The 27,418-nt window shown below is 51.7% G+C and overlaps 11 protein-coding genes across 11 annotated transcripts; 5 read left to right on the forward strand and 6 right to left on the reverse strand.

Annotated features, from left to right (window-relative positions):
• Positions 1 to 60: 60 nt before the first annotated feature.
• Positions 61 to 861, forward strand: N7482_000890 (ubiquinone-binding COQ10-like protein; the record flags this gene model as incomplete). Its single annotated transcript, XM_056683015.1, has 1 exon — positions 61 to 861. The coding sequence occupies one exon, from the start codon at positions 61 to 63 to the stop codon at positions 859 to 861; it is 801 nt and encodes a 266-aa protein (XP_056546621.1).
• Positions 862 to 3,751: 2,890 nt separating this feature from the next.
• N7482_000891 (uncharacterized protein) lies at positions 3,752 to 5,424 on the reverse strand (the record flags this gene model as incomplete). The annotated part of the gene is made up of 7 exons (XM_056683016.1): positions 3,752 to 4,204; positions 4,275 to 4,483; positions 4,544 to 4,685; positions 4,743 to 4,842; positions 4,912 to 5,039; positions 5,098 to 5,294; positions 5,373 to 5,424. The coding sequence occupies 7 exons, from the start codon at positions 5,422 to 5,424 to the stop codon at positions 3,752 to 3,754; spliced, it is 1,281 nt and encodes a 426-aa protein (XP_056546622.1).
• A 1,488-nt stretch (positions 5,425 to 6,912) lies between these two features.
• On the forward strand, positions 6,913 to 8,695 carry N7482_000892 (uncharacterized protein; the record flags this gene model as incomplete). Its single annotated transcript, XM_056683017.1, has 4 exons — positions 6,913 to 7,191; positions 7,329 to 7,545; positions 7,613 to 8,007; positions 8,060 to 8,695. The coding sequence occupies 4 exons, from the start codon at positions 6,913 to 6,915 to the stop codon at positions 8,693 to 8,695; spliced, it is 1,527 nt and encodes a 508-aa protein (XP_056546623.1).
• Positions 8,696 to 10,513: 1,818 nt separating this feature from the next.
• sod4 (mitochondrial 37S ribosomal protein mS42) lies at positions 10,514 to 11,635 on the reverse strand (the record flags this gene model as incomplete). The annotated part of the gene is made up of 4 exons (XM_056683018.1): positions 10,514 to 11,044; positions 11,107 to 11,231; positions 11,327 to 11,504; positions 11,585 to 11,635. 4 exons carry the CDS (start codon positions 11,633 to 11,635, stop codon positions 10,514 to 10,516), a joined length of 885 nt encoding a protein of 294 aa, XP_056546624.1.
• Positions 11,636 to 12,211: 576 nt separating this feature from the next.
• On the forward strand, positions 12,212 to 13,402 carry N7482_000894 (uncharacterized protein; the record flags this gene model as incomplete). Its single annotated transcript, XM_056683019.1, has 1 exon — positions 12,212 to 13,402. One exon carries the CDS (start codon positions 12,212 to 12,214, stop codon positions 13,400 to 13,402), a length of 1,191 nt encoding a protein of 396 aa, XP_056546625.1.
• Positions 13,403 to 13,733: 331 nt separating this feature from the next.
• Positions 13,734 to 16,805, reverse strand: N7482_000895 (uncharacterized protein; the record flags this gene model as incomplete). The annotated part of the gene is made up of 5 exons (XM_056683020.1): positions 13,734 to 14,909; positions 14,999 to 15,193; positions 15,267 to 15,656; positions 16,133 to 16,376; positions 16,450 to 16,805. The coding sequence occupies 5 exons, from the start codon at positions 16,803 to 16,805 to the stop codon at positions 13,734 to 13,736; spliced, it is 2,361 nt and encodes a 786-aa protein (XP_056546626.1).
• A 468-nt stretch (positions 16,806 to 17,273) lies between these two features.
• N7482_000896 (hemolysin III family protein) lies at positions 17,274 to 18,832 on the forward strand (the record flags this gene model as incomplete). The annotated part of the gene is made up of 2 exons (XM_056683021.1): positions 17,274 to 17,450; positions 17,507 to 18,832. The coding sequence occupies 2 exons, from the start codon at positions 17,274 to 17,276 to the stop codon at positions 18,830 to 18,832; spliced, it is 1,503 nt and encodes a 500-aa protein (XP_056546627.1).
• A 972-nt stretch (positions 18,833 to 19,804) lies between these two features.
• On the reverse strand, positions 19,805 to 20,905 carry N7482_000897 (tRNA(Thr) (cytosine(32)-N(3))-methyltransferase; the record flags this gene model as incomplete). Its single annotated transcript, XM_056683022.1, has 1 exon — positions 19,805 to 20,905. One exon carries the CDS (start codon positions 20,903 to 20,905, stop codon positions 19,805 to 19,807), a length of 1,101 nt encoding a protein of 366 aa, XP_056546628.1.
• A 2,030-nt stretch (positions 20,906 to 22,935) lies between these two features.
• On the forward strand, positions 22,936 to 23,589 carry N7482_000898 (uncharacterized protein; the record flags this gene model as incomplete). The annotated part of the gene is made up of 1 exon (XM_056683023.1): positions 22,936 to 23,589. One exon carries the CDS (start codon positions 22,936 to 22,938, stop codon positions 23,587 to 23,589), a length of 654 nt encoding a protein of 217 aa, XP_056546629.1.
• A 517-nt stretch (positions 23,590 to 24,106) lies between these two features.
• On the reverse strand, positions 24,107 to 25,645 carry N7482_000899 (uncharacterized protein; the record flags this gene model as incomplete). The annotated part of the gene is made up of 3 exons (XM_056683024.1): positions 24,107 to 24,949; positions 25,008 to 25,271; positions 25,436 to 25,645. 3 exons carry the CDS (start codon positions 25,643 to 25,645, stop codon positions 24,107 to 24,109), a joined length of 1,317 nt encoding a protein of 438 aa, XP_056546630.1.
• Positions 25,646 to 26,340: 695 nt separating this feature from the next.
• N7482_000900 (NudC domain-containing protein) lies at positions 26,341 to 27,127 on the reverse strand (the record flags this gene model as incomplete). The annotated part of the gene is made up of 3 exons (XM_056683025.1): positions 26,341 to 26,372; positions 26,459 to 26,780; positions 26,879 to 27,127. The coding sequence occupies 3 exons, from the start codon at positions 27,125 to 27,127 to the stop codon at positions 26,341 to 26,343; spliced, it is 603 nt and encodes a 200-aa protein (XP_056546631.1).
• Between the last annotated feature and the right edge of the window lie 291 nt (positions 27,128 to 27,418).

Below are 27,418 nucleotides of genomic sequence, written 5' to 3' on the forward strand. Positions count from 1 at the left end.
TCTCCAACATCTCCAGGGCAAGCACACGCCGCGAGGACTTCTCACCTATTTATCTCTCCAATGCGACCCGCCCGCGCCCGGCGACCTTCATGTCGCACGATTTTCTCCTCAGACCGGCCGTCAGTGCCTGAGCGTTCGTTACTGCCCGGCCAGTCCGCGACAAGGACAATCAGCACATCACAACAACCACGCCCGAGTACGCAAGGAATACCACCATGCTCTACATACACGGCGAGACGATCCTTCGGCCTTCCCTCCCTCTCATCCATCTTGCCGTCCGCGCCCAACGGCAACAATAACTCTCCTAAGCGCGTCCTGACGGCCACCCGCACGCTACCCTACTCGCCCGCCCTGCTCTTCAAAGTGATCTCCTCTGTCGAGTCTTACTCGCAATTCTTGCCCTTCCTCACAGCTTCCACCGTGACAGCCCGCGACCCGGAAACCGGCCATCCAACACAAGCCTTTTTGACCGTGGGGTACGGCCCGCTCAGCGAAACATTCACCTCGCGCGTGATTTGTGATCCTGCCAATTGGATTGTCGAGGCTCGCAGCGGCGCGAAATATGGAAACGCCGATGGAAATACTGGGGGCAGCAGCAGCAAGTCATCTGGCCTCAGCGGATTCTTCCCTGGTGCTACCGAGGGCATTTTCGAGTACCTCTCCACACGGTGGGAACTGGTGCCGTTGGCTCCCGTGGATGGCAGGGATGGGCCACAGACGAAAGTGAATTTGGAGGTGCGCTTTGAGTTCCGCAATCAATTACATGCAACTGTCATGGGCGCCGTGGAGGGACAAATGGCTAGCGTCATGATTGAGGCGTTTGAGAAGCGCATTCGGGAGACACATACCCAGGGCCAATAGACTAGACGCCCAGGTTCTGGATCTTGTATATTATTGGCGTTCTTGGGATCCGAGATTTAGACGTGTGTACAGTACCATATAGACTCCCTTCGACTAGGTATAGAAGCATATGTACCGGACCATGTCTGGCTATTCTTGGCTTTCCCTTCCCGGTTTATTCCTCGCCCCTCGCCGCTTTTTGATCACCGAGTAGAATTGAGTACGTCCCTGCGCGGGATGAGTTGCTCAGTGATTATCATTATAATCAAGCGGACCTGCTCACTGAGCCTGACCTGAGCGAAGAGATATGCGGCTTGAGTTAATTCACCTCAACAAATTGCAACACCCTAGTCCTACTCACGTCGAATCTTTTCTACTTTGCACGTATCGCCTATCTACAAAGGACCGCCATCATCAATGTAACAAATGAATCTCTCTGAGCCCTTATGAGAATCACTTTCAAGTGAAAGGTCCGCTGCTTCAGGGGCTTTCCAAGAACTCTCCAACATATGAGCCCATGTCTCCACAGGCTATGACTTCCTCATAGTTGTCGCCAAATCCTTGGCCCTCCACAATAGCACGATAGTAAAAGACCACCTTGTCATTCTTCTCCATGAACCGGAAAACGTTGGCATGGCCCTACCCCTCAAGCTCCTGCCATCTGGTCGCCATCGCCGAGGCCACTCCGGAATATTCACTTGAAGCAAGGCAACAGACGCATGCTGGAAAGCAATTTTAACTCCCGCCCCATCGTGTCGCCTGTTAACAGATGAACCGCTACCGGACCCAACGAAGGGAACATAGAGGTGTGCAGTACCATCCTCGAAGTGATGAATATCGTAATCACGAGTTCTGTTGGATGCACTTCCACCTCCTTCAGACGATAGTGATGAGCCAAAGCTAGCGTACCGTTATTGGCACTAATTCCAATGAGTGGATTCACGATTTTTTCATAAACGCCAATAAAGTAGTTGATCCTAAGGGCTTCCATGTCTTACTCGGGGATCGATGGGATTGATCGACGACAATTTCTCAAAATTGTAGAGCTTAAATAGATCACAGCAGCATCAGCACTGAATTTTCCGCTAAGCAGCAAAATTAGATTAAATGCTGCTCTGACGTTGGTAACCCAAACAGCACATTGTTTGCTATTGTGTCTCTCGCAGACTCCCCTAACATAGTCTCCCACGGGGGTAACGAGGACATTACTAGAGTTCATCATAAAGGAAATCAGTCTCCATCTTCCTAGAGTAATAAGTGGCAGTGATCCGAATAAAACATACGCTACCTCGAGTATTCCATGACCGACCCAAATCGCTCTTGGGACATCTTGACAAGTTAACCTCTTTCCAAGATAGGCTTTCACCATTCCCTTAGGGGTCAGGCCTTTGATAGGTAGCTTGCAGCTCTCCGTCGGTGAGAGGAGCGGCAAATGCCACATTGCTAAGAACAGGCAGAGCAAGAAGAGCCCAAGAAAACTTCATCTTAGGCTTGTGGGCAATATAATTTGATGGAAATAGAGGGTTCGATAGCTGAATGATTGAAAAAGCATTCAAGGCTCTGTAGCCAGGATTTTATATTTAGGAAGTCGGCCCAACGACATTCCATAATCGGAATAGACAGTAAGGTCACGAATGGCTCTATCTTTAGCTATGCAGTAGTTGCATTTAGTATATTCTTTGACTACGTACGGAGTACTCTTTAGCTGGGTCCCCGTCTGCCTTACCACGAGAGAGATCGTCAGCTTGAATTACTATCCTAGGGACGAAAGGGCCAAGTCTTACGGAACCAACGGCCCAGCCCCCTATGGAGTTAGACAAGGTGACGGACCGTGCAGCTAACATAGGTGGAGTATTCGACTCAGTTCCCGTCGTCCAGGGACCTCGGAAGCAGCTGTACCCTATCTTAGTGGAGAGAAGACTGAGACTAGGGGGTTATCTATCGCGCTAAACACGGGCTGTTAGCCTACTAGCGCCGGCCCCCGGGGCCATTTCGTGAGGGATATCTTCGGGTGTGCCTCGGCGGCACAGCGAATTTTCTGCGATATCACTGGGTATACGAATTCAGCCCCATCATTCTGCCTACGGTCTTTCAGTGACTTTTGGTCACTGAAATTTGTCTCAAGAACACCGCGATCAAGAAGGGTCTTTTGAACTCTCGGCTCTTTTATCTACTGATTAATATTTCCTACTCTTGATATATTGTCTACTTCTCACAGAGCAAGCCTGGAAACAGGGCAAATCCGTCCACCAGAAGTTCCGCGTCCTCCACCACAGTGAAATCTTATTAGCTATCCCATGAATTCCTTCGTATTCATAGTCCGCCCTGTTGAAGAGCATTGTTGGAATTTTCACTTAGAATGTAAAACCAGACAAACCGCTAGGACGGACTTCATCATGACAGCGTGGGTGGATGTCCGCTTCATTGTCAATGTGTCAGGCTTCGGGGGAGTGCCACAAGAACAGCATCTTTGTCTAGGGCAAACTTGGCCTATTATTTTTGAGAGTTCTAAGTTTGGTGGTGAGTAAATGGGGGGTCTCTTCTTTGCTTTTCTTGTGCTGGAATATTCTTGTCGTTGGGCCTTGCGGGTTGACCGGAGGTCTGTTTCTTGACTTGAGAATGATGAGAGGCTGTCCTCCGCTTCCAGCGCGGAGAAAAAATCCTCATGAAGACCAATGAAATTTTACTTGAGAATATAAGAGGTGATAAGAGTTGTGGTATGACAATAAACTATTGTACAAATGGAATAGAGGTCGATGGATCACCATGGAGAAACAACGCAGTCTATCTGTGGGTGCTGGCAACAACGAGAAGCACAAGCAGAGTGGAACCTCCCATAACCATGTTTAAAACAACCCGAGAGTTTCCCACAATATTTTCAATTTTTCTTTTTCTTTTTCTTTTTCCTAATTTACCAAGGTTCATGAACGTTTTGCTCCGGCTGAACACTGTTAGCGCTCCGTCTCGCTTCGTGCGTAACCTCAATCTGGCTGGAGACCACAATTCCAGGCGACGACGTAGTTTCACCTCCAGGACCAGCGTACGCCTTCAAGCCCTCCAACTGCACATTGTCGACAATTCTCTCTTCGCTCTCGTTGAAAGTCATATTGGCAGTGACTGGATTCGAGCTTGGTGGGCCCCGGCGATCTCGACTCCGACTCGGATAGTCTCCACCACCAATGCTGCGGAAACCACCAGAGGGAGTTTTGTATGTTTTTTGCGACGTTTGGAAGGCGCTTCCAAATAGGACGCCTAGCCAGGTTTTGAAGAGTTTGAATATCATGGGGAGGTTGGTGGTGATCACGGCGACGAAGGTTTCCCGGGTTCCCCATTCCTCCGCGATCTGTGCTCCGCTTACGGGTGACTAGTAATTTGCGCAGATTAGAGGGATGTATTGACATATGGGGAATACGCCGAGCAAGGGTAGGACATACCACGATGAGGAAAACGCTCTTGATGGTCGCGCAGACGAGCACGAACACGCCGGCACTGAGGACGATGGTCACTGCTACCTTCTTCAAAGTCTTCAAGCTGGATTTCCAGAGCATCGGAATAGGCACAAAGATGAGGAATGGGTCTGTCGCAAGATTCGCGGCGAATGTCACCCAGATGATGGGCATAGAGATGGCAGGTTGGCAGACGTCTGAAGAGGAGGTGCTGGGTTAGCAAAAGACCGAATCGGAGAAGATGGCATCTTTCTCACTTTCTGGCGCTGGGTTAATCTGCCAGTAGTGGTTGAATGGCCTGCATGCCGTGAAAATTGTCAAGACACTAGCAACCATACTTCCAATGACAAGGGCGAATCCAACAAAGACGGGGATACGGTACTTTCGGCTCAAGCCATCCTGTAGCACTCGTTAGCAAGTCAAGATTGATGCGAAACGCATGATAGCGAGTCATACCGTAAGTCGGACATAGAATGCAAGCACGGACAGTTTGAGAAAACCAATCAGCAACATGTAGGTTGTCCATCCTGCAACCTGGATTTTAGATCCAATCACTCTGTGTGCATTGTTAATTTGCATTCAAATATTCGCTCGCGGACTCGTCATGAACCCGTGACATCCATACCTGGCGACATATTCGGGATTCGAAGGCGACAGTGCGGCCCGCTGGGCATCTGTCATGCTGTTGTTTGCAAGGCCATGGGCAAATTTGCCCACACTGTACGCGAGTGATGTTTGCGCGGTATAAAAGATCTAGAAAGAAAGGCATCAGTATGGAGCGCAGGTCAACGGTGTCGTTAGGGGAACAGACAATTGCGACCCAAATGAGATAGTCATCGGCTCCCAGATTCCTCCAGCCCACAGCTCTTACTCGAGCATATGTCCGGAGCAGGGTCACAGCAACTCCAAACGAGTAGAGCGTCCATAACTCAACCGTTGCCTTGTAGGCCGCGTGAGCAGCATCGGACGCGGCATCTCTGGCAGCCAGGGTGATCATGCCAGACATCCCTAAAAAGCACAGACAATTAGCATGCCAGAACACCAGATATTTCCGGTGAAAGAAGGCACGACTAGTAAGCCACCTACTTTCACGCTGTATAAGGGTAATACTGTATGCCTCCCAATGGCAGACTGGCATAGCGGTCGCTCGCTTGTTAAACGACGGCCAGAAGGACAAAAAGAGAGATGTCGAGTCTCTCGAGAGAACGCCCAAATGTGCAGCCGCCACAAGACCCGAAGAGGTTATGGTATCCGTACCATGAAACCATTAATGAAGTACACGGTAGCGATTTTTCTGATCTGCATGCATGCGCAAACCCAGATCTAGGTTTTCGGGACGCTCAAGCTTTCTTGAAGAGTCCCCAAGCGAAGTCGCGATTCCTTGAGAGTGAATAATTCCGCCAATTCAAAGTTGTCAGCAGTTTGTATCATGTCCAATGATACCTTCAGGTCCCCCAGGCTGCGACCTTCTCCTGGGCAATCTCATTAAAGTTCACTCTAACGATGAGGTCCGCGCTAGGATTCCACGTCGAGAACACTAGTCTGGCTTCAGTAGGAGCTTTCAGGTTGGCGCCCGAGCGCCCATCTGTCGAAATAATAAATGACCGTATAGACTAAGAATGTTGCCCATGGAGCATTTTTAGTAGTGGTTATTTTGCACAGGATTTGGCCCGAATTTAGTCTTGACACCATCCAATCGCCAAGCGCTGCGGCCCCCTTTTCCCTCCACTTCAAAGCGGATCGGGCCAGGTTACGCCTTGCTTGGCGTGGCCAGTGGGAAAGCTGCTAAAACCAACCGGGCCACCTGGTGGCCAGCCATGAGGCGTGTGCTACCACTCATATGGCGCGACATTCAAACTTAACCTGGATCGATTGAACTTACAGTTCGTCTCAGCGGGGGACCAAGCAAATCAGTTCCATGGGAATAGATTGGTGGCGGTCGGGAGTCGAGTACACTAGCGTTTGCACTCGTGTAGAAGGGTTTTCTGGGCTTCTCTCGAAATGTAACATCCAGCCCGACTTCCGACCACCTGCATGAATAAATTGATTTTTCTTGCGTGCTGCCAGAAGGGGGTTTTCCGTCCACTAGTATGATCAGGGACACGAGTCGTACGATATTCCTGTCCTCTCGTTTCAAACCCAAGTGTTCGAGGAGAGTGGAAAGTACCTTGTCGATCTCGGACAATTGACTTCGAGGGTGCATACAGTATATGAACAGTTATGTACTCGCTCATCTGTATCTGCAGCCAAAAGACTTATAACTGCTCGCCTCTCTCAATGTTCAAGTCCTTTAGGTCTGATGTGGAGACCGGGTATTCGGCCTTTTGACATCGCGCCATTGACCTGGCCTACACCTCCACAACCACTAAGAGGATTCTTTAGTCATTTTGGGGTAGAAATTAAATACGAGTCCCATAGCTACGTACAGCGGCAGAAATAAAGATTATTAATTCCCACGTTCCCACGGAGTAAATGACAGGGGTCCGTTCCTTTGCCCAGCCCTCCAGCACATCTTTCCACGCGGCCGTTTGCAGGGATTGCTGCTCAACCAACAGCGACGCATTCTAGCCACAACAGCGTTTGAGTTTCTTTGGACAGCCGCGGCAGTGTGCATACAGCTTGCACGATGTATCAGTTCAAGATGGAAGTGGCCATGGCGATTGTCGCCTGGGCTTGCACCGCGGTCGGCCAAAACCTGCCCCTCGCTCGGAGCCACGACCCTGGCCATCATTCAAGGGGCAATTATGATATGACAGACCTCCAGGCCAAGCTTTCTAGCTCTGCCAAAATCTACTATCCCAACACGACTGAGTTCGAAGCTGCCTCGGCTCGATGGTCGCTGTTGGACGAGCCTACTGTGAATGTGGTCGTGGTGCCTGGTACTGAAAATGATGTTGCCGAGACTGTAAGTGCTTTTGTTTTCCTGATCGGCGTGCATTCTGTCTTCTTTCCTCTGTTGCGATCCTCAGATTAGTCAACTGGCAGCAACCATGGGACAGACAATAGTATTGAGCATATAGACCTGGACTGACAGTGCATCAGGTCCAATTTGCCAACCAGCGGGACTTGCCCTTCTTGGCCTCCACTGGCGCTCATGGATCCCTCACCTCGCTGGGCAAGATGACCCAGGGAATTGAGATTTACATGACTCAGCTCAACACCGTCACCGTCTCGGGAGATGGAAAGACCGCAACCATTGGCGGCGGAGCGATGGCGAAGGCTGTCGTTGACGAGCTTTGGAACGCAGGAAAGCAAGCCGGTAGGTGGCTCCCCGTGTGTTAATGTCCATATCAACAAAGGGGTGCCTGGGCTAATTGCTGAAATAGTTACTGGAACATGCGAGTGTGTTAGCATTCTCGGTCCCGGTCTCGGTGGAGGTCATGGCTGGCTCCAGGGACACCATGGATTGGTCGCTGATCAGTTTGTTTCGATGAACGTTGTCCTTGCCAATGGAGCCTTAACGACGATCAACGCAAAGTCTGACCTTTGGTGGGCGATGAAGGGTGCTGGCCACAACTTTGGCATTGTTACTTCTCTCACCACCAAGGTCTTCGACATTCAGTACAGCAACTGGGCGATTGAAACCATCACCTTCAGTGGTGACAAGGTTGGTGCCGTCTACCAGGCTGCCAACGACTATCTGTTGAAGAACGGTACCCAGCCAGTTGGCTTGATCAACTGGTCTTACTGGCTTAACAACCCAGGCGCTGACCCCAACAACGTAAGTCAAAACATCTACCTGAACGCTGTTTTCCATTGCTAACTTATCCAAGCCGGTCATCATTTTCTACATCATTCAAGAAGGTGTCACCACCGTCGACTCAGCCTACACCCGGCCTTTCCACGACATTGGACCTCTCTCAATCCAGCCAGCGTCAGGCACCTATACCGATCTGGCTTCGTGGACTGGAATCGCCAACAACCAGCCACCCTGCCAAAAGGCTGCCCTTGCCAACCCACGCTTCCCAATCTATCTCCAGTCATACAATGTCGACGCGCAAACGAAGGCGTACAATGTCTTCGCAAACGCTGTCCGCGGAACCTCGGCCTTAAACAACTCCATCTTCATGTTCGAGGGCTACTCCATGGAGGGCGTGCAAGCAATCCCCAGCGACTCTAGCGCCTTCGCCTTCCGCAGCGAGAACATCCTTGCCGCCCCGCTGATCAACTATCTCCCTGCTGGCTCCACTCTGGACTCTCAAGTCGCCAATCTGGGCAACAAGCTTCGTGACATTCTTCGTGATGGTACCGGCATGGATGATTTCCGGGCTTATGTCAACTATGCCTACGGCGATGAATCTCTCCAGGAGTTGTATGGATGCGAGAGCTGGCGCCAGGACCGCCTGAAGGCTTTGAAGGCAAAGTATGACCCGACTGGCAAATTTAGCTTCTACGCGCCCATTGCGTAGCGTTGGTGAGTTGGTTGTTAGACTGCGAATTTGTATATAATCATTGTGTAATTGGGTATCAGTGCCCCTACTATAAATATCACTCGTTTGCACGAAGCGCTAGGACCGACGGCGGAATTGAAGAGAGTACTCCTGTTGCTGCGACCTAACTTTCTTTGCCATACTTCTCTAAAAGGTCGTCAGAGCTGCACCCGATGAAGTTTGTCCGGGTAGATCAGAGTGGGTATCAACCGCTGAGAATCTGAGTTATAGGTCAGCTGGTCGAGCCCATTTCTGAAACACCCATATAGAGCGACTGATGCATGCCGGTAGGCATGTGTATCAGTGACGGCTGGTGGCACTAAAGTACCGCTGAAGTAGTAGGCGTATCTGGCAGCCATATCGAGCTTGGTGTCGAGATAGATGTTAATTTTCGTGTCAGCCTTAGGGCAGCCGATCGACCCGCGGGACAAGGAGACGTTGGACTCAAGGTCCAAGGTAAGTCGCCTTGTCTGCTCTTAGTGATGATGGTCACTCTCGTCAGACACCTAATTGCTTGTGTCCAACGACACTGAAATTTCTTTTCTCGGAGATTGCCCTGCATCAGGTCTCTAATCCGGGCTTTTCATGATCAGCCTCGCCCCATAGTTTAGAAAGTTCGCGGGGCTCCCAGTCCTCGCCGTAGCGGCCGTCCGCCCACCAGACATGTATAGAATCCTGGCCTGAGCAGAACATCCCATCGGCAGCCTATAAGTCCTCGGCTCCGTCCAACCGAGAATAACGGAGAACACGCCTACGGTCATCGAGATACACGAGCAGTACGTTCCCCGGCCCATCGTTTGCCCCCTTGTCGTAATGAGTATATAGCTCCATTTGGCCGCCAGGTGAAAGATCGACAGAGCATAGTCAAACTGGTCTATGCCGACCTTTATAGCCTCGTCCCGCGCTTTCCGCTTCCTCTCGTTATACCAAGCGGCAAAACTTAGCGTCTCCTCGACAATTTGCGGGATACGAGTTAGGATATTATACAGCGAGTGCAAGCCGTAGTTGATACCGCGTCGTAAAGCGCGGCATCGTCAAAAACCGTTCCGTCGTATTCAGCCTCGGAGATCAGCTCGGCTAATTTTTCTTCCGAGCCTTCGCTCACACACAAAGCAGGATGTAGCTTGGCCATCATCATAACCAGCGCCTTCCTAGTTTAGTACAACGGTCTGGTTAGCTGCCCAAGCCCCGTTTAGTTTAGTTCGTCTGGTAGATTCTAATGCATCATCATTCATCTACCTCACCGATTCATCAGATGTTTGAGCTTGAGCCACTCTCAATAGAAAACAAAAAGGATTTTTGACCGTAGTATCATACACGATAAAAGGATTGAGTTCCCCGCTTTTCCCTGCACCTTATTTCCATAGCGCATTTGCTCGATGAGATGGAGTGCTCCAGAAAGGAGGGCAGGGGCAATGCTATGGAAGAACTAACCATCTATGAACCACTCCATAGAGGCTAATCCCCTTTGGGAATAGTCCTGGACAGGTTCGGGGAAAAAGAGAGTTCTCCCTCACGTGACTGGTCTGAGCATGATCACTGTCTGAGCCCGTGCTGACATCCACTCAGTCAGCCTGAGCCTAAGCCTGAGTATTCTCATAAAAGCGGCGGCAGCTCACCTGTCGGGGGAAATGCGGTACGTATAGATACATATGGAGCATGACTGTCAAGTTCAATTCTATCAACCAAACCCCGCTGTACAATCCGCAAGGCCAACGGAGTTGAACTCGAGAAAGAAGTAAAAATGTGATAGTATATATAGTACAGATTATCCAAACAAGAAGGCTTTTTCACCGCTTAAAACATGCTCAGACTGCGGTCCCGGCTGGCCGTGCTTCGCGCGCCCTTCACGGAGCTGATCGCGTTGTAGTTGTCAAACACCACGTCCCAGTTAATCCGATCCCACCACCGCTCGAGGTACTCTTCCTTTCCAGCAATGCCATAGTCCATCATCCACGCGTGTTCCCAGGTGTTGACGCACAGAATGGGCTGCACATCAATGGCACCGGGGGCAAGGTTCTTCTGGTTCTGTGCATGGGCACCCATTGAGCCGGCGAATTGGTTGCCGAGGGGTGCGTCGGGGGAGTGTGTAGCCATGTCGACGGGCTGCCGCCGGGAGTAGGCGGCTGGGTAGGGCGAACCGGCGTTGTAGGTGCAGAAGATCTGCATTAGGCCCTCGCGCTCAAGGTTCTTAGCGAGCCAGACAAAGCCGGGGCCGAACATGGCGTTGGCGGTGGCCAGGAAGTCCATCTTCAGGGATTCGACGGAGGAGCAGGTGTCGACAATGTCCTTAGCGAACTTCTCGGGAATCTTGGTGGTAGTAGGGGACTGCATAGGAAGAGAGTGTCAGCAGACAAAGACTATTTGGACATTCGTGGACAGCGACTTACCAGGCAGTTAAAGAAGAAGTGGTTGTTGTGAGCCATGGAGGCATAGTTGAAGACCGAGGCCATTTCCGGGCGCTTGGAGTACTTGACCAGCAATTCTCCGGGTTTGGCGTCCGCATCGACGGTGTCTGAAAGGTAGAGGTCAGTATTTAGTCCAAATTTCTTTCAACACCAAAAGCGCGTCCCCGAAGCGGACAATTCCGCCGGGCGAGTCGGATCTGACCTTGTGTCAACAGGTTGAGCTTGTCCACCAGAAGAGTCTGGTACTGGGTCCAGGAGAAGTCGAAAGCCTCGGGGGACATGAGCTCTGGAATGCCATTCTCCTTGTAATAGGCATCATGCTGCAATTGAGGGATACGGTGCAGGCCACGAGCCTGGAAGCGCAGGGCGGAGGAAGGTGTCTGGATAAGGCAACGCGATCAGTCTCTGCGGAGCAGGCAACCGTGGTTCATTGACAACCGAAAAGAAAGGCAGGGCTTACCTGAAGCGAAGCCGCGCGCAGAGCGCCCGGCCTAATGAGTCGGCTGAACATGATGGGCGAGAGATGTGACTGGCGTGGTCCGTAGCTTCGCCAAACCGAAGAATTTCCCTCCCGATGCATTTCCCAATCGGGAGTAGTGGTGCTGACATAATCCAGCCAATCAGTGCGCACCGAAGTACATCAACATCTTCAGTGTCTCTCTAAGCGCCCACCATCGGCCGATCTGCACATCTCACCCTGTGGCACTGGCCACGATTGCTGCTTCTGCAACGGAAATCAGGCTTAGCGCCCGCCGAGTTGCATATTTAGATCATGTCGCTCATGCTGAAACTCGCCGGCGGCTCCCTGATTGGGACCCGAGCGCGTGCCATGAATAGATCAGATCCCTTTGTATGCCTATGAATGAATGCCTTTCAAAGGTGCCTATTCTTTATTGCCTGATCGCCCCATATAACTCCTATATGTTCTCGTCTTCCACATCTAATACTCTCTCTACGTCCAGGGGCCTCTTTTTGCGTCGTTTGGCATGCATCTATGATACTCTTCTACAAGTCCTGCGAAACTTGACTTCTGTTCGGGCTTTCACTATTCTCAAAAGGCTTGAGTACTACCTCCAAAAACGCCAGTATGGCGAAATCTACTGTGGGCGTTATCGCCAGGCGCTCTTCGATGTTCTTTCTCTTGAACCTCATGGCCAGCCTTCAACCAAGCCATGCTTCCACTTTCGATCCATTAGACCTACTCCCACGGGGTTCGAGCTCTTGTCCTAGCTCCTATGATACTTGCGGTGGTAGTCTACCTGATACCTTCTGCTGTCCTTCCTCATCCATTTGCATCGGCCTCGACGACGCCAGCTCCGCTATCTGCTGTCCCTCCGGGGCGAGCTGCGACTACATATCACCGATAGTCTGCGATGTACAGGAACAGAACGCAACTGCACATCCCAAAAATTCCGTCAAGACAACCAAGCTCGACAGTTCCCTTCCCACATGTGGAGATGCCTGTTGCCCATTTGGCTACACATGCCAGGGGAACAGCACCTGTGCTCTGAACCAGAAGACCTCAAGCACAGCGTCATCGACTTCCCAGGCTTCATCAACCTCCACGTCCACCGCCACTGATACTACTGGCGCTACATTCACACCCGTCGCTTCGCCCTCTTCTTCCGCCTCTCAAGACAATTCAACTACCGCGCTCGCCTCGTGCCCGTCGTTCCCAAGCAAAGCTGTGGTAGCAGGCTTCTTCCCTGGCGCACTCTTCGGCGCCATCTTCGCCGTCCTCATAGCAACATGTCTCCGCCGCCGATCTCACAAGAAGGATCTACAGAATCACGATCCAAAGGCTGGCCTACATTGGTCCCAACGCTCTTCATCAGGCGCCGTCATGGGAATCTCCAGCCCAATCGCTAGTGAGGATAATTCATACCGTACAGACTTCCTGTTACGTCCCTCTTCGTCAAGGCGCACATCGACAGGAGGACGATCAATGCTACACCGGACCGGTTCTAGGGTCAAGAGCCTTTTCTCTGGGCAACCGAGAATGGACAAAGACGTCCCTCCGGTTCCTGATGTGCATGTGCAATATCCAGTCACTCCACCCGGCCAGCGCCAGGCCAGCACCGAAAGTATCAAAGTATACTCACCACCGGGGGCATTTTCACAGTCGAGAAAGTTTCTAGGCCCTGAGCCGTACCCTGGGACGATTTCGCGACCCGATACGACATTTACAGATCTGGTGCAAGCTGTTGGGTTTAATGATGCGAAGGGGAATCCTTCGTACAAAGTTAGGGAGTCGCCAGACAAAGAATTGAGGCCATGACCGCCAGGATCATCGTCCTGGTGATACTTCATTCGTTTCATCGTTTCATGAGCGAGGACTCGCAAATCAGTCTTCACTGACCGAGCATTGTTGATAAAACATTAGCATTTACATTCTTTAGAATAATATCATTTCATTTTTTTGATGATACCCAGCTCTGATCGGTTCCTATTCACGTTTGCGTTTTCGTCTTGTTTGACGATAAGGAGGGTCAGAAAGGGAGAAATTTGTTCTGCCTGGTGGTATTTGAAATGCCAGACAGAGTTAACCTTTGAATGTGTATATGTGTAGCTTGTAGAATACAAAGAAAGGTAGTTCTGGCCAAGGAGCTCTATGCCGTGGCGCGCTTCCGCGCCTTCCAGCCTGCCACGAGTCGCTTCAGTTCCTTCATCAAACCAACTAGTAATGGGACACCAATTGGACCCAGTAGAGGTAGATAGACGGCAACCTTGTGCTCATCTGGGAAATATACTTGACCAACCATACTCTTCTCGAAGAAGCTGCGCTCAGCTTCCGTCTCTGCGATGCGCGCACTGGCGAGAGCAGCACTAAAGCGGCCCTCGCGGAGATGAGAGCAGGCGGAAGAGAGATGAGTAAGAGTCGTAGAGACAGAGGATGCAACGGTAGCTGGGATGGGGATAGAAGGAAGGGATTCAGTGAGACGGGCGAGGGAACCCATCGTGGATGAAGCGGAAAGAAGAAGGGTTGCAGCACGGACTCGAATCAATGTTTGGAGGCGGAGAGGGAGAGAGGCAGGAGTAGTTGGGGTGCCAAGGAGGGTTAGAAGTTGGTGGGAAAAGGTTAGGAACGCCGGTCGTAAAACCTCTTGAGAGATATGGGTTGGGTTTGCCTGGCTACCGCTCTTGTCGGCCTGAGCCAGAGGCGGATTGAGGAGAAAAACGCCACCCCATTGCGGGATAATCCAACTCGAAGCACGATTCTCCTTGACGACCATCGGGGACTGAGAAGGATCCGGGACATAGAGGATGAAGTTGAGAGTAGGGCCGTTACCGATGCTCGGGTTCAGCGGCCACTCCGCAGCATTGATAAAAGCGCTAAGATCCTCCTTCTTCAGTGTCCATGCCGCCTCCGTCTGGTCATATACTGGTGGCGGTGCCATGGGTGAAAAGGTTGCATAGAGCTGAACCTGGGTGTCGATGGTGAAGTTGCTTATAGGGCCAAATGCGTGCAGCAGAGGGGATAGGTACTCCTGTACAGCGGCTTCAATGTCCCAAGAGGACGGCGCAGAGCCAGGCGTAAACAAGGAGAAGGACAGATGATATGTATCAGCGTACTTCATTGACCGGCGCAAGCGTCGGCTAATGCTTTCCAGGTCATGGCCGGCAGCCTCGCCGGAAAGGATATAAGCAATCGTCGCCTTCTCCTCACTGTATAGCCGTTGCAGCTCTTCTGCAATAAAAATTGAAAGTGGTGGGTTCGAAGAGGAGGGAATGGGAGCTTGGCTGGGTGGGTAGAAGATATCGAGCTGAGTGGTATCCGCACGTAGCTCCGAACGGGGGTGGCCAGATCCTCCTGAGGAACCACACGAACAGTCAATGCTGTGTCTGGTCCGTCTTCCATTGTGTTTTCAGATACAGCCGGGTTATTATCGATGTTCTGTGTCACGGAAGTGTCGGTATCGTTCGTCAACTTGAGGCGAAGGTGGTGGGCGGCGAATTCATTGAGATCGTCGAGCGCATGCTGAGTCGTGCGGACAAGGTGCTGCGACTCAGGTGATTGCATCGCCGGCGCTACGACGTGAATTTCAAGTGGAAAGACCGGGCGACATGCCTATAACGACCAGAATTAGCCATCCAGCTCTGTACAGGGTCCAGTCATTGTCCCTGCTTCCACATCGGCTTACCTTGCCATCAGCCCAGTCCACCATGTCCTGGATGGGCAGATGCGCCCGGTAAATCGAAGTTGTTTTCCACCATATCGGAAATCCAAGGAAGATGATCACCGCCCAAAAGGCAGCAATGACGCGAAACCGCGTTTGGATAGCTTCTGGGGTCTCGGGGGGCGGGACGCGCTGAGTGATGGATTTGAGGTCGGCTGTCGACGTGACCGTTTGAAGAGACTCATGGTCTCCAGTTTGGCTCGTCATGGTCGGGGCATGCTTTGTGCCCTGGAGACGCACCGCCAGAGCAATGTTGACTCGAAATGCTGGCGCTTTGGCGTGCTGGAGTAGAGTCGGAAAGGCTGAAGGCGGAGAAGGGGGAACAGGTGGCACAGCCGCTTCGGGTAGGACGAGCTCTCGAAGAGGAAGTATACGACCAAGCACCTTGAAATATCGAATTGAATCAAGGTAGAACAAGAGATTTATTCGCTTTGCCAATGCTGAATAGTCTCATTAACTTTACAGCTTTGCTCCTTTCCTTTCCTTTTCCACGATCGTTTAGTGGTCGCGGAGATCATACCCGATCTACTACTTACATTGGAAGGCAATGCAAGAGCCTCAACGTGGATAAGGAAGAAAGAGAATAAATTCACGATTTTGCAAATCATCCCACTAAATCAAATAGGGTATCTATCTTGACCAATAACGCCGACCCAATGGAGTGGTCAAAGACGAAGAAGCAGCCTTTGACCCTGCCGCTCGCACCTGAAGACAACATCACCCCTAGTGTTCCTTCTCGAAGATTTTCTGAATCGGCTTGGCTGCCTGTAGTCGCAGTAATCAATTAGTAAAGGTGGATTGCAACCAAAAAAAGGCAGAAGCGCACGCACGTCAATGAATTTCTCCAGATCCTTGTCTAGGTTGGCTAGGTCATCCTTGCGCTTCTTGTTCTCTGCGATCAACGCTTGCTTGCGCTTGAGCAGCTCCTGACGTGCCTGTTCGAGTTTCTCTCGTTCCGCATGTTCGTGGTTGATGCGCGCCACCATCAGGTCGTGTTCATTAGATTCGCGATGTTCGGGAAACAATTCCAAAAATTCTTCAACCGGGATCAAAGGCAGCGAAAGGTATTTATGACTGTTCGGAAGCACAAGAGTCGAGTCAGCAGGGTTCTAGAATGTCCAGGCAGGGCGCCCCGAATAGTACTTACTCGTAGGACTCGCAGGCGGCGATTTCGCCTGTCAGGTGCTTCTGCTCGTAGTACAAGTTCTGCAATTGGAGATGCAGTCGGTCGATCTCCTGACGAGCCTCGGCGGTGGCATGTTTGGTGTCGCGCACACGAAAGATGGCGTCCCGGTTTTGGCCGCGCAGCTGAGCGAGCCGTGCGAAGAGGATCTTTTGCTGTTTAGACGCCGCCAAGGACAGCTCTTGGAGGCCGGTGGGATCAGTCGGGCTGTTCTCGGGGTTCAACAGCGCTATCAGCTGCTGGCATTGGGCCAGGGTCTCGGCGGTGGTGCCGAGCACGGGGAGCAGCGACTCGTCAGAGACGATTTCGCTGATAGCCATGACTTGAGTTTGGAGGAGGTGGCGAGGGGGGAAAGGCCCGATAAAAGTTTGGGCGACTAGACAGTGGATAGTGGACTGGCCGAAGTGGAGCAGGAAGGATCAATCAGGCGCGGCAACCGCACTCCGTCTGGACCATGTGAATGCTGGGTCGCTGGTGGTTGGGGAAGACTTTAGCCCGTTCTGCCCTCTCTCTGGCCCCTTTGCATCTCACTCTCCCCACCTTTCCCCTCGTCCGCCACCTGAGCATGCCGTGTACATAGCAGTCTGTTCCTCCTGGTTTCAACAGACTCTAAGACTCTCCTGTCGCGGTGGTTTGACTCCCTCCTGAATTCGCCGCTCGATCTATCCATTCTCAGCGCCCAACTCCCCGGACTCCCCCGGCCCCCACCGTTTCTGGATACAACGAAAATCGCGCAACCCGGGCTGCGATCGAATTGACCCGTAACGGGTAACTGCTGTTACCCAAAAATGGCCTGCTCAGCATCATCAATGACGGTGGAATCATATGCTGAGGCGGTCTCGTCCTCCACAGCAACCCCCGACGAGGACACCGCTCTCCTGCGAGACCGGCGACGCCGACACTCTTATCATGCCCCGAGGAAACTGTCCTGTGACTACCAGGATGCGGACACTGTATTTATCAGAGTGAGTCTTGAGTTCGGGAGACTTCTCGGGCATCTGACCCTCTAACATTCTCTTAGGTCGAACTCTTTCTGGCCGAACTCGAGCGCCGCATGTTATGGATCGAACAATACCGGAAATCTCACATGGGTCAGATTGACTCCAGTCTTCGACGGGGATATGCTACCCTGGAGGCTGTGAGAGACCAATGCTCGGTCGCATCCGGCGAGCTTATGGGCAGCGGCAAGAAGCGAGCCAAGATCCTGGTGGAGACCCTGGAGGACCGATACAACGAGGCCCTTGCGACCAAGGAGACTCTTGAACAGAAAGCGCAAGCTGGCGTGCGCTTGATGGAGTCGTTCTTGTCCGAATTGGAGTCTCGGGCACATGCTATCCATGACCGCGGCATCTACGGCACGATAGATGATGGATGGAAGGCCGTGGACTCCAAGCTCGTTCACGCCCGAGAAGTGGTGGACGAGGGAATGGAACGTGCCCGCCGAGCCCGCGATGCTCTCCGCGAGAACATCGACGAGGCTATTCGTCTGGCCCAGGAGAAGCGTTTGATCACCTATTCCGATCTGCCGGACCCCTGGCGGGTAAACCCTCACATTCTGAAAGGTTATCGCTTTAGCACCTCCAAGGTGGAGTGCGTGTCCTCTGTCTTCTCATTCTCGAACGAATTCGTCAACATTTGGTCCCATATCATCGGCCTCATCCTCGTTCTCTCTATCGCTTTCTACTTCTACCCGCTCCACACCAACTTCCACCTGAGCTCCAAGGCTGACATCATGATCGCTGCTGTTTTCTTTTTTGCTGCGTGCAAGTGTCTGGTCTGCAGCACCATCTGGCACACCATGAACAGCATTGCCTCCCAGTCCCTGATGGAGCGGTTTGCCTGTGTTGATTACACGGGGATTTCCTTGCTGGTCGCCGCGTCGATCGTGTCGACCGAGTACACCGCGTTCTACTGCGAGCCCACCTCGCGTTGGACTTACATACTTCTCACTATGTTCCTTGGCATTGGCGGCATCATCCTTCCTTGGCACCCGACGTTCAACCGTCACGATATGGCTTGGGCCCGTGTGGCTTTCTACGTCACCCTTGCACTTACTGGATTCGCTCCTCTTGCGCAGCTCTCCTACACCCGTGGCTTCGAATGGTGTATCTACTTCTACGCTCCTGTGGTGAAGAGCATTATGGTTTACTTCGTCGGGGCCTGCGTCTATGCCTCCAAGGTCCCCGAGCGTTGGAAGCCGGGTCTTTTTGATTACTTCGGCGGCAGCCACAACATCTGGCATCTGGCCGTATTGGGTGGCATTCTGTTCCACTACTGCGCCATGCAGGATCTCTTTGCAGATGCTTTCCAGCGTGCTCTGGGCGAATGCCCCAACCTGACGTCGTGAACTGGTGGCTCAGCACCACCGCTCGAATGGCTGTGGTTTCTTATGATAAACGAAGAGGGAATGAAATGACCGGATTGTTTCTACGTCCCGTTTGTCAGATTTGAAAAACGCTTCTGGTTTTTCATGCAGCTACATTTTCTTTTTCGACGAAATCTCATAGACACCATCCTTCACGTGCTTTAGATGCACTGAATGGCCGTTTTGCTTTTTGTGCATGGGTGGTGTTTCTTACCTTGTTGATTCGTGTTCATCAACTTTTGCCGCTCGAAGGCCTTGCCCTCGAAGCCTTATCGGTCCCACTTCCATTGAGTTGATAAAGCTCAATTGCGGTCGGATCATGCACACAGTTTCGCTCTTCCTTGTTGTACCTATTTTTTGCCGCATTTGTTGCGCTTTAGATCTCGCTTTTGGCCCTGGTTTCGTTATATTCCTGTCCTGCTAGAGCATACACCGTTGTTTTCAATCTTCCATACCTCGCATTGAAAAGTGCCATTTGCCATAAATATAGAGACTTTGCAGAGATATTGAACTTCGGACTTTGATTAGATAAGTGAAATGTGAATTGAATTGCAGCTCTGTGGAAGTATATTTGATGCAAATTTATGCAAACTTTCTTATCGTCTAACTCGTGCAGTCTGTCATGACATGATTCGTGGTCACTACCGAAGCCGTCCTGTTTCAATCCACAATGGCAACATTGAGGCAGATGCTGTGGGTATGCTGTAGCGTGCAAAAGAACTGGAGCTGGCACTAGTCCAGTAAGAAGAGTTCGTCTGCTCCTTTGCACAATGGCAATATGAAGAGGGCGCAGTTCAGCACGGCCCTTGAATTGCTAATAGAGACAAGAACCTCCTGTTCTAGGGTCGATCTTATGGAGAAGGCCAGGTGTATATTATTGCCTGTCCAGGGACTGTGGATGCCATCTTGGAGACACCCCAGACACCCAGGTGTGTGTCGAGCCAAGGCTTAGCTTCACTCGCCAGTCTGAATAGCGGGATCCGCAGTGGCAGCATCGTCACGCTTTCGGAAATTACCCTGCATCCAGCAGCGGTACATCTTCAACTTGGTCTGGCGGTTGACGATAAGTCTGCGGTCAACACCCAAGTGTTCGACCTGGAAGGGAGCGTCAGGCTCAGTAGGCCTAGACTCAGAATCGGTTTCGAGGTCAATCTGCAAGCCCTTCTCCGGACTCCAACGACTCCACATCTGCCTCAGCTCGTCCATATCGAAGAAGTACACGCGGGTACCATCGCCACGAATATAAAAGTTCTCAGCCATGTACCGGCCCTTCTTGAAGCGCACCTGCGCAAGATCTCCACGGCCATAGTCACGGAAAAGAACACAACCGCCGGGCTTCAAAACCCGCCAGATGTTGCGAAGTGCACGATCCCATTGGTTTGGGGAGAGGGCAGAGAAAATAAAAATGAGCACCACCACGTCGACAGAGCCCTCGGCAAGGCCGGGTGGCAAGGAGTCCTCGGTCTCGGTGGGCTCCGCGGCGACATCCCAAACATCGGCGACCATGTATTTGGCATTGTATTCCTCGCTCTCGCGCATCACCTGAACTGCGTACTTCGAAAAGTCGCAGGCATGCACCATCAAATGTTCATTCTCATTGTTCCTGATCAAAGGGAACGCAGTGTTACCAGCGCCTGCGCCGACCTCGAGAACGACTTTGGGGCCCGCCTCCTTCTGTGTCACATCGGCAAGGATTGGAAACTCCTGGCGCAGCCACTTGCGGTCCTTGAAGAAATTGGCAGTGTTGTTCTTGTAAAAGTTGTTCCACCACTTGGCGGGGTCGCCATTGAAGCGTTTCTGGTCGAATTCTGATACGGGCGCCGCGCGCTGCTTCTCGTACTGGGTCTCGGCAAAGGCTTTGAAGTCGTCATCCGGTTCGACATGGTCCCAAGCGTTGAACTCGAAGACATCGTCGCCCTGCTCGAGGTACCGCGAACCGAATTTAAAAGGGTCCGAACGCTTCATGTTGTTCGAGGGGTCGTGCGACCGATGAGGAGGCAGTTGTGTCGGTTGCGCATTTCGGACAGCCTCGTGGACATCTTCGTCGTAAGGCATGGTGTAAAAGCTCTGCGGCGTAAATTGTAAGGTAGAAAAAAGAAGAAGAATAGCGCGGGGGAGATTCTCGAGGCCAAAAAAACCAAAAAACTTAAAGATCGTCGGGGGTACCTGATTATGTCAGCGGTTATCGATTGGACCTGTGGCGGGGTGTCTTTATCGATAAGAAATGCGCAAGTTCCGAATCGGGAGGTGTACAGGCTCGAGTAAGCTGCTTATCGTATGATGATGCGATTAAGAACGACAATGTTCGTTAAATAGCAGATTACTCAAAGCTTCATTGTATCAACTAGACTACTTCAAGTACCAGCTTTCCTCAATCTCACCTTCCTCAAGCTTACTCAACAAGAGTGCTCAAACCCTTCATAGGTCTCTCAGGAACGACATGACAATCTCTAAACAGAAGGTATGAGTACTCACCGAATGTTACGCGACGTTATGTAAAACCTGGGTTATCAGAGCCTAGTGGCTAGGACGCATAAAAGTGGTCAGGGTACCTTCCAAAAACACATAAAGACACGATGAGAAGACCTAAATGTAGTTCATCTGCGCGAAGCCTTACCTGTTTGCACATCTTTCTATTTTCTTTCTTGTCCTCAACCACCCTTCTCACGCCTCATATACATTCATAAGCTTTGTTCGATCTGTCAATCGAGCTTATCGTCCCTCATCACTAAAAATATCACGAGAGGTGGATGTGTCTCGGTGACCATGAGTCGATCGAACGACTGCTTCAAAAGCGAGGCAATCCCGCTCATGACCGAAAAGCCCTTATCCTATGCTATCCGTCAGTATACTCTGGAGAGCCTTGATAATCTTCTGTGAAAAATTAATAAACATTATGATGCTCCTTGGGCATGGAGAAGACCCCAACCAAGATGTCGAAGGCGGAGAATGGTGCGAGGGTGAGCCTTTGAACAGCGTACCAAAGAATGCGGACTGATTAATTATACATCCATAGCCATACCAATGATCGTGGCGGCCTACAGAGCGAAGATCCCGTAATCCTTGATCTCTTAATCCAGCATTGAGGAAGAGGAATAGAACGGTCCCTCTTTTGTTCAAAATTGTATATATCTCCTCGAATTCGCAAGAAGGTATAATTTATAATGGTGTTGTCCGGGAGATCTTCACGAAGAAGATGAATGAAACCTGGAAGTTCACACACTATGATCGGCCATATACTATATCTGAATCTCATATGTAGGAAAAGCTCAGTATATGGGGCTCACCCATGGACGATACGCCTCGGTCACAGTTGTATACTGTAACGACCTGGTACAGTTTCGATGACGGTATCTGTAACCTAGGAGATTTGAAAGACCGGTAAATTAACAAAGTGTGCAGTGGCGGTGTAATCATGTTGACGAACACATACTAAGCTTATTTCATACTTTCGTGGAAAGACTGGGCCAGGTAAATAAAATTCCACACTACATGAAGTTGAACGGAAGGGTTACGAGTCTACTTGACGATTGACAAATCATTAGAGGCAGATATCATCTCGCAGAGAAGGATCCGTGGATCACCCGCGGAAGCAGGAAACGTTGCAGCATAATGTTGATGCCTCAGGCGTGAATGCTGATATCAGCGGCCAATCGCGGACCACGGGAATTTGGATGCCTGGGCCCTGCGGCAGCCTCAGCAGGCCACCCCCCATCTGATTCTCTCCCCCATCTTCTTCCCCAACATTTTCCTCTGATAGAACGCTCTTGCTCTCTGGACCTTCATTGTCCATTATCGTCGCTCCTGCCGTAAAGGCCTATTCGACGTGAGTGGGGAGCACCTGGCCTATCACTTATCGCGCTGCTCCGGTCTCGGTTGCGGCTCCAAGAACCCAGGGTTCTCTATTGCGGCGCTCGTCGGGTCCGAAATGCGATAGTTTTTCTCGGCCGGTTTTTTTCTTTGATTAGTTTCTCAGAGAAACTCACAATTCTCTCTATTACCACTTGCATCCTTTCTTTAATTTACATTCTGTGGGCCATATCCCAGAAATATTATCCCTCCCCGGGGCACTCTACACATCCACCATGTCCTTCCTCGCTGGGCTTTGCGGGTGCTTCACCCGCGACGATGTGTCCCCCAAGGCCTCATCCCAACCGGAGATGCAGACAGCTGCTTCACAAAGCCGCAACCGCATTGGCGTTCAAACAGGCCGCTTTATCCTCTCCGAAGAGGGCGACTTCATCCGCGCAGATGGTCCTTCTGGTGGGCGACCCGGGCTCGGGCCCCCACCCAATGACTCTGACCTGGGGGGCTATGCCAGCGTGGTCCCGCTTCCCCAATATACGCCGCGTCCGATGAGCATCCACGAGAAGACGCTCGAAGCTCATTTGCGTGATCCGCCCATGTCATCGGACTCCACTTTCTCCTGCCATGACGAGAAACGCCCTTACCTGTACGATGAGGAGTTAACATCTGACAGCTCGTCAGCTATCTCATATCCCAGCAGCTATGGCAACACCTCCACCGCGACGAGGGAGACTCCGCCGCCTCCGTACTCGCCTCGCCAGTCGGTGATGCTGAGCCGATCTCGCTCGATCTCTATATCCTCCGCAATGCTTGTCACTATCCAGCCCCCGCCGACAGCACGGGTGAATGGTGCCCACACGGGTCCACCTCCATCTGAGGCGGATGATCAATCAATCCGTCGTCGACGGAGAGTCTCCTGGGAGAGCCGCTGATGGAACTATACCTTGCTCACATCACCCCCGCAACCACCTATCGATATATCTTACTTACCTACCTCTGCCCTACACACCTTCCCACCAACACCGGCCGTTGGATCCACAATGATACTCGATCTGGAATCGAATATCATCGAGTTCTGCGAATTTTGTTTTATTGCATTCCATTCCATTCCTTTACCCTTTTCTTGTGTGTCACACAATGCATACGACGCGACGATGTAGTGACGCTTGTTTTGAAAGGCTTTTTTTGTCATGACTTGAAACGATGGGATATCTCAGGATACTTTATAATTGCAGCGATTGGACATATGAAAAATATTGGACATACTGATGCGGTGGAATATGTGTTACTACAGAGTACACCATAATAGAAAGTGTCCATTTTCATACCCGAACGACTGGTCTCAGCGCGCAGGTCCAATTTCTTCTAGTTTGCTGCGAATCGGGGACGGAAAAACTTGTGAAATTCTCGCATAGCATCATATAATCATGTTCAGTGATCGCCCGCGGTTCAGCAGACTAGAAGTATATCGCCCGGACGCTCGAGCGCAGTCCTTTCCTGCACATGTCGCAGAAGATATCCGCACGACTGGGCCGGAAACTCCAGCAACTTCAGCACAAGTGGATCGTCAGTATCCTCCAGCCGCATGCAAATAGCGGTGCACTCCGAGCGAGCCCGAGTCTCCATCCACCACTCATCGACATGGCAAATAAGGGCCAGCCACCACGCCAGCAAAACCAAAGCTGGGGGATTCTTCGCTAATAAGCAGTCATAATACGCGGGCTCCAACCGGCCCATCCACATATTATACTTCTGCGCGCTTTTCGGCGATATTTCAAGCACGAGCAGCCACGTAAGCATCCGCAAGGGCCATAGCAACGGATTATTATCCACGGTCGACATCTCATCTATGCCACAGAGGTCCGCAAAGTCCGGATCTAAACCCACACGCCCGGGCCGTCTGTCCTCAGAGTCGATACGCGGATCGTGTGACTCCATGAAAGTGGCCCACCACATGCTTTCAGACATCCAGGGGGCGGTGTGCTCGAGCAAATAGCGCAAGCCGGCTTGCAGACGGAGCCAGTTCAAGGAGCTGGGGTCGTTGGAGAAAACAAAGGAGGTGCGCGGGTTGAATTCCTCCAAGAGGAAGGAGTGTACTGTGAGCAGGATACATGTGGAGTAAAGCTTGTCCATGTTGTTTCCATCGACGCCTGTGGAGACTTCGCCCGAGTATTGGTGTACGGCCTGGCCCCAGTGGAATGCCTCGGCGATACGGTAATGACTATTGTCGGGAACAACATTACAGAGGTGGGTAATTGCAATGCCAATTATGGCATGCATGAGGAAAGGAGTCTAGGATAGTTAGTGGTCGTCTTGGACGGTGGCACTGTTCCTGGTCTAGAAGCCTCACCTCAAAGGCAAGCTGCGTCATCTTCATCCTCATCATATCCATGTTGGACGGATTCTTCTGGGCTGGGTAGCTGGCTACGGTGGCGAGGTTGAAGTGCCGGAGAGCCTCCAAAACACGGCCTGTTGACGGCAAACCTAGACGTGATTTGGATTTTAGACCGGAAGCAGCCGATCCAAGCTGGAGCAGCTCGTCTATTTTGTCGGCTACCAGTAGCAGAGACATGGACGAGGACAGGGACTCGCGGGACATAAATTGGGCCACGCCCTGTTGTGGGGGTTCAGAGCGCAAGGGCTGGGCGGTATAATCGCAATCGGCCCCATGCTTTTGACAGCGTAGACAGTGGGGTTTTGTTTCGTCACACTTCGGCCACTTATATTAATGGGTTGTCTTCGAGTTGATTTTACCAAGCCTTCAAGGCCGGTACCTACCTTAACTCGGCGCTGCTTGCAGTTGGCACACCCACCGCGGGACTTCCGATGAGCCCGGCGAGAATGATAGGCCCGCTCTGCCGGTTGGGCCGTAGATCCGTGCAGCAGGGCCGTCTGTGATTTGTAGTTGGGGATGCGGAATACACTCCTTTGCCCCTGCATAGGCGCAGGCGGGTCCGGGAGTTGGTGGCGGTTTTCGGACTGGCGCATAGTTTCTGGTTTTCGGGGAATATAGTACCACAACGCGATCATCCAGTACTCTGAGATGGTGAAAGATTGTTATAGAGCATGCAAAAGAGCAGATTGCACAAGATTTAACGGATATGAGGGGCCCTCGCAAGGCAGACATATGCAGCTGGTATGTGAGGTTGGAGTCACAGCCTCCGCCCGACGGCAGAGCGCTGATGATAGCGGCGGCACTCAGACCTATGAAAATTATGACCAGGGACCATGAATCTCGCCCGTGCGCTAATGTCCTTGGCTACCGAAGAGAGGAGAGAGGAGAATGGACAATGATGCAGTCAACGAGGTCGCCATCGTTTGGATCACGGGCGCGCTAATCCTAGATAGGCAATTCTCGTATTCGTCCTGGTCGGGCCACTTGGTAGGCGGTGCATGCTAGTATCTGCGTTGTCTTTAGTATATCACGAATGGCCGTAAATTCAAGGTGACTGCACCATATTTGTGAATTCAAACAAGTAGAAGAAGTTCTAGGAAGCATCGTCTATGGCCAATGTATGACTCATGTAGGGTGGCAAAATAACCAGTATGAGAATGGGGTTGTTTAGAGAGGTCATCATTCACCCAGGGTAAGCGCTAGCCCCGGATGCACATAACTCAATACTTCATACATGCAATAATTCTGTATAGGACACGAGTATAGACTGTTAGGGGCCCTACCAGCTTTAACCCATCTTCGCATTGGAGAAATCCATCTCTGTTGCACATGTTAGCCACAGGGTTCCCCAGAACAGAGAGAGCTCCAACTATCCCAGGACTTCGAATGAGAATGCGATAACGTACCAGGGTGCTGCTCCTGAAATTGCTTCAGCAAGTCCATCTTCTTCTGCTCGCCGCTGGTGGGGCCACCCATCTCCTTCTGTCGCTGATCGTACATCATTTTCTCAACCATGGCACGGGTCTCCCCATCCAGGTCACTCAAACTGGAGTTTTCTGGGGTGATCTTGGTCACATCGATCTTGGGCGCTGACGTGACCACGTGCGGCCACCATTCCACCTTGTTCACCTTATCGAGGTGAACATTGACTTCCTTACCAGGTGGCTTGGTGGTTGTCTCCAGAGTCCAGGAGGATTCATCCACGAGAATGGGGTGGGGGAAGTCGCCCTGAGCAAAAAAAAAAAAGGAAGTCAGTTAGACTGCTGCAAAGAACACCGTCGACTGTAGACCCAACAATTTGGAATAGCTCGGTGGCTGGCTCATACCTCGATAATCGGCTCCTGTCCCTTGATCGCCACGCGGATCTTGCTTTTGGTCAGGGTCACCTCCATGTCACGGCCCTTGATGTTGGCAGGAATCGGCGCCGTGACGTCCACATCCCGAATGGTCTGGGTCCAATTGTAGGGGAGCTGGGCCTGCTCCGCTGCCTCGCGGGCCTTCCGCTCCGTCTCCTCTCGTTCGCGGTCGGCCAATTCAGCGGGCGAGAGATTCTGCTCTGGATCGGCGGAGGACATGATGACGCGGGGTTGGTGGAGGGGGAGGAGGGGGGGAGTTGATGGAGTGACGGAGTTCGGCAAAGCAAGCAAACGCGGTGGGGAGGTCAGCCCACTTTCGAAGGGAGCTTGGGCCGAGCACTCTCATTGGCCCCCCGCGGACCATGAGAACTACATGGTGTACACCACCCGCAAAAGGAATTATTTGCGAAGCCTCGGAGAGCCCATCAGCCTGGAAGCCATGCTTCCAGCATGACCGCTGCATCGATATGGGACCTCACGATGATCTTGACCTCTCCATTCCCCTGGATC

This window comes from Penicillium canariense (assembly GCF_028826845.1).
Source record: "Penicillium canariense strain IBT 26290 chromosome Unknown utg000001l_segment0_segment0, whole genome shotgun sequence".
Classification (NCBI taxonomy): domain Eukaryota; kingdom Fungi; phylum Ascomycota; class Eurotiomycetes; order Eurotiales; family Aspergillaceae; genus Penicillium; species Penicillium canariense.